The sequence below is a fragment of the Micromys minutus genome (assembly GCF_963924665.1).
Source record: "Micromys minutus genome assembly, chromosome: 1".
Lineage (NCBI taxonomy): Eukaryota > Metazoa > Chordata > Mammalia > Rodentia > Muridae > Micromys > Micromys minutus.
In genome coordinates this window covers 75,401,778-75,406,214 of record NC_137969.1, presented here as the reverse complement: position 1 = coordinate 75,406,214, position 4,437 = coordinate 75,401,778, and the positions used below count along the sequence as shown (strand labels likewise).

At 49.3% G+C, this 4,437-nt stretch overlaps 1 protein-coding gene across 1 annotated transcript in view; it reads left to right on the top strand.

The window, feature by feature from the left end:
- Positions 1–2,051: 2,051 nt before the first annotated feature.
- The window catches only part of GPA33 (glycoprotein A33), a gene marked incomplete at both ends in the record, with an annotated part of 34,019 nt that continues 31,633 nt past the window's right edge, over positions 2,052–4,437 (top strand). Inside the window, 2 exons of the mRNA XM_080930181.1 lie at positions 2,052–2,245; positions 2,831–3,018. Coding sequence (XP_080786307.1) covers positions 2,052–2,245; positions 2,831–3,018 — 382 coding nt within the window. The remainder of the gene's footprint in view (positions 2,246–2,830; positions 3,019–4,437) is intronic.

Sequence of the window (4,437 nt, the reverse complement as noted above, 5' to 3'; positions counted from 1 at the left end):
AGGGACAGCTGTTAACAAGAAACCTTAGCCAGTCTCTAAATTTAGCCCCTGGCCCCATAGGATGGCAGCTCTTCTGAGAGGAAGGAATGCAGGCTTCACTTAACCCTTTCCCTTCTGGCTGATTCTCAGACACTGATGTTTAGCAGTGGGTTTGGAATAGACTCACACTGTAGACAGAAGGCTGTCTGCTCAAAGCACTTAATAAAAATAAACCAAATCAGAACATTTGCAACAAACTAAACTTTGCCTCACAGCATCCTGGAGAAACATAGGAAAGGAAAACACCAATTATACAGAACAGGCTGACCCTCAACCAGCTGAAGGGAGAGCACCATGTTTTGATTAAAGAGAAGTTGTGACTTGTGACCAGCCTGACTTTCTTTTTTTTTTTTTTTAAACAAAACTGTCTGAGGTCCATACTGTGGGCAAGTTGTACCTCTACTTCATGTCTCTGCCTCACCGTTCATGGCCGTAGAAATGGCCAGTTGCAACTAGGGAGTAACATAAAAGTTCGGAAGACTTGATAAACTCCAAAGAACTCATGGCCCATCCTATGGTGGAATTTATGACATTTTTGCCATTGCCCCTGTGGTCCCACAGTTTACCCTCTCATCCCTGATATCCTGAGAGTTTGTGCATCCTTCCATCTACTGGCCTCCATGTTTTTGGTGGCTTCCACCCTCTCCACACTGTGATCTCTCTCTCATCCATACATCTTTCCATTTGTCTCCGAGTTTGTAAATATTTACTAGTTATCTTCGATACACTAGGCACTGTACCTGACTAAGTTAGTCAGACTCATAGCTCAAAGTATCCTGTCTTCCTAGCTGGATGGAACCATGCCCAGAGATTGGCTGAATGAATGAGTGAGCTCACGGTTTATTAGGAGCCATGAGACAGAGACTAAATATAGCTGAAGTGTAAGAGGGAGTGGAGTTCCTGCCCTAGAAGAAACTCAAAGTGCTGCACTGAATCACAGGAAGGAGCAAGTTCTGGGCTGCGCAGCCAGGGAGGCTTCATGGGAGAAATGATGTATGAGCAGGCCTTTAAAGTTGTCAGCCGAAATATAACCAGTATAATGGTGGGGGAGGGGCTGCAGAGAGGGCAGTGCACAGGTCTGCAGCAGGAAAAGAATGAACTGTGGCTAGGAAAGATGCCTGAGAACAGTCAGCAGAGGTTCCATACTCCAGAAGATAACTCTTAAAAGGGAGGGGACGTTGAAGAATGAATCCTACCACATCTTAAGGGGCAATTTAAGGAGCAGATTGATATATGTTTGTTTGTTTCTTAAGGTCTGCAGAGTCAGCAGTAGGGCCAGAGTAGAGACCCCGAATCAGAGAGTCTGTCTTGAGAAAAATAATCTGTCAAAGGTGTCCAGAAATGTTGGAACTGGAAAATTATCATATACGGTAAGAGAATACTATGCTGTGACTAAGCAAAGCGTAATAAATAGAAAGCAATAACTTTGTAAGCCAACCAAGTCTGGTAGCTAGAAAAGATGACTGCAAGTGCTTTACACAGAGAATTCCTAACACAAGACAACACTCAGGACAGCATCTGTAGTAACCACGTTATCAAACAATTGAGATGTTTGGGGACTGTGAGATTCCAGGGCCCCCAGGATACAGGACTTTGGTGTTTAAAATGGAGACAGGAGAGCCAAGACATACTATCGCCTTGGTTTCTTGTGTCTTTGCTACTTCCCCGGGCAGGGACTGAATGCAGGAACTTCCTGTGTCCTCCACGACCCCTTTCCTGTCCCAGTGTGGGTGTCAGAGACGAGGGGAAAGGCAAAGGAAAAGACAATGCTGGGTCCCAGTGTGCATCAGCGAATGTGGGAAACACCCTGCTTTTACTTCTGAGATTGCTCCCTTTTTATTACAAGGCAACAACATGCCGTCAGTTACGAGAGGTCCACACCTTCTGGATATACAGGACTTTGCACTCCTGTTAAAGAGGGAGAAGGTAGGAAGATGACTCCAGGAAGGAAGACGCTCAGGCGCCTCACCCCATAGGTGAGCTCACCTGCCAATCCATTGACTGGGTGGGTCATGTGGGCCCAGTCTGGCACAGGTGAACAGGAGATTCACTGGGGGTACAGGCTGAAGCAGGCCAGAGGCCGGAGCTTTAACCAGACAGCCCAGACCTGTCCAGTGCTTTGCCAGTTCCAGACTGGGTTTGTGTCGGAAAAGGAGCAAGACCATGCTTGGAAAGGTGGGACCTGGGCTGTGGATCCTCTGTGCAAGTGAGTAAGCCCCTCTCCTGCCAGCCCTGGGGAACGGGTGAGGGATTTGGTGTGAAGGAGAGGCTGTCCTGGTGTCCCTCAGGTCCCCTGGTCCCAGCAGTGCTGTGTCCCACTGAGCAGAGCCACACACTCTATCTATTTGGAGGAGCACTTTCCAGGCTTATTCCTAAATCAGAATTGTCCTTAGCGCCATTCGCTCTAAACAACCCCCAGCCCGTTGCTGGAATGAGAAGCTCGAAGGGTCAGACACAGTATTTGAAATCAAGGATTGTTCTCAAAGCCAGGTTGTGGATCTAGATAGATTTACTGTCTAGGGCACTGGTTCCCAACCGTCCTTACTATGTTGTGGAGACCCACTAACCATAAAATTGCCCCTGCTGCCTTATAACGGCAAAATTGCTACCATCGCGACTTGTAATGTAAATATCTGTGTTTTCCAACAATTTTAAGTGACCTCTGTGAAAAGGTCATTTCATTTCCAAAAGGTTGAGACCCACAGGTTGAGAACCATTGATCTAGGTGGATTTTTGTCTGTTTATCCGTCTGTCTGTCTGTTTTTGTATTTAACTGTCTCCTTGAAACCAGTAAGAGACGCAAGCATAAAAATGTCAGCACCTGTGTCACCTATAGGAAACTTAAAGGGGGAAAAACCTCCTCAGTATCCTGCATAGAACCACACGCTGGAAAGCACGCTCCCAAGGGCCGGTACTACCTGGGCCTCTATGAACCAGCTCTGAAGCAGAGTCCCTCCTCCCCAGATCAGCAGCTGATGGGTTTGTGGCTGAATCGAAACAAAGCAGTTGTGTGGAGATGGGCAGTGTGAGGGAGGGTTGTCTGCACACCCGGGGACCAGGGACGGAGAGGCTGAGGGAAGGAGTTTAGCTCAGAGACCCTAGTCCAGTGGTTTGTCCAGAGGCTTGCTTCCAGGATCCAGGAACCACGGGGAGGAAGTGAGAGGCGAACAGGAAGCTCAGGAGCCCCCAAGGAGCCTGGGAAACAGAGCTCGATGGGGTGGGGGTGGGGTCTTTGGTTAGCACACTGTTCAATGTGCCCTGGCAAGCCCAGAACCAGCTGGGCCACCACTCAGCTCAGTTCCTCCAGGTCCCAGGGCTTCTCCAGCCTGGCTTTGGAGTGAAGGGACAACCTGCTGGGCAGGACAACAGCTTGATCAGACCAGGGCTTTGAGGGAGAGCTAATTAGCCTAGCTGGTTCAAGTTCTATAGGCAGGTAGGTCCATTTTCCTGAGGCAGACACCCTGTCCCCTTGTCATCAGCCTAGATGGCCAGCCCACTCACTCCCCCATTTACTCAGCTCCTCACTGGGCACCTGTATTGTGTAGGTGCCTGAGGAATGAGAAGTCTGGATTTGTCAGCCTCAGCCATCATATCTGAAAGGAGGATGCTTGCCTCAGGGGAGAGAGGCTACAAGGACATGGCCACCCTCCCTACTCAGCTCAGGGATTCTCTGACCCTCCACTGAACCAGGACTTTTCTCCATGCTTGCACACGCGCGCTCACACACACACACACACACACACACACTTATACATACACACATTCACATATGCTCACCAGTATAAAGCCATGTGTTCTGCAGCCTGGTACTAACACATGTATGCATAAAAGAAGTAATGCTGGCTGGGGGGGGGGGGGAACCAAAAACTGAGAACACAGTCACTTGCCCAAATTAGAATGAGAAATGTCCTTAATTCTGAATTGCCTGGAGCAGGCTGGTGGCCTTCTGGAGTGTGAGGCATGTGACCTCTGGATGAACCCAGCCAGCAGGACTAGTGGGGGTTGGGCATTCAGGGTGTGTGTGTGTGTGTGTGTGTGTGTTTCCTGACATATTGATAAATTATGTTTTCAACCCTCACCCTTTCCCTTCTCCCCTGCCATCTCTGCTCAGAACCGCACGCCCATCACCTTTCTGCCCTTTGCCACCGTACCTGCCCTGAGAGGAAGGGTTGGAGCGCCGGGGCAGAGGAAACCAGTCAGCCAAGTGGTGGAATAGCCAATCCCGGGTACCATCACAGATCAAACCACAAAGCCTTTGGCCAGTGCTCTCTCCTGGGCCTCAAGTCAGGCATCACTTTCTGCTTTGTGTGAGGGCAAGCTTAGGCAGGAATCACAGAAGGTCACCTTCCCTACCTGATTGTGCCCATCATAGATTGTGCTAACGTTTCGGGAGAATCA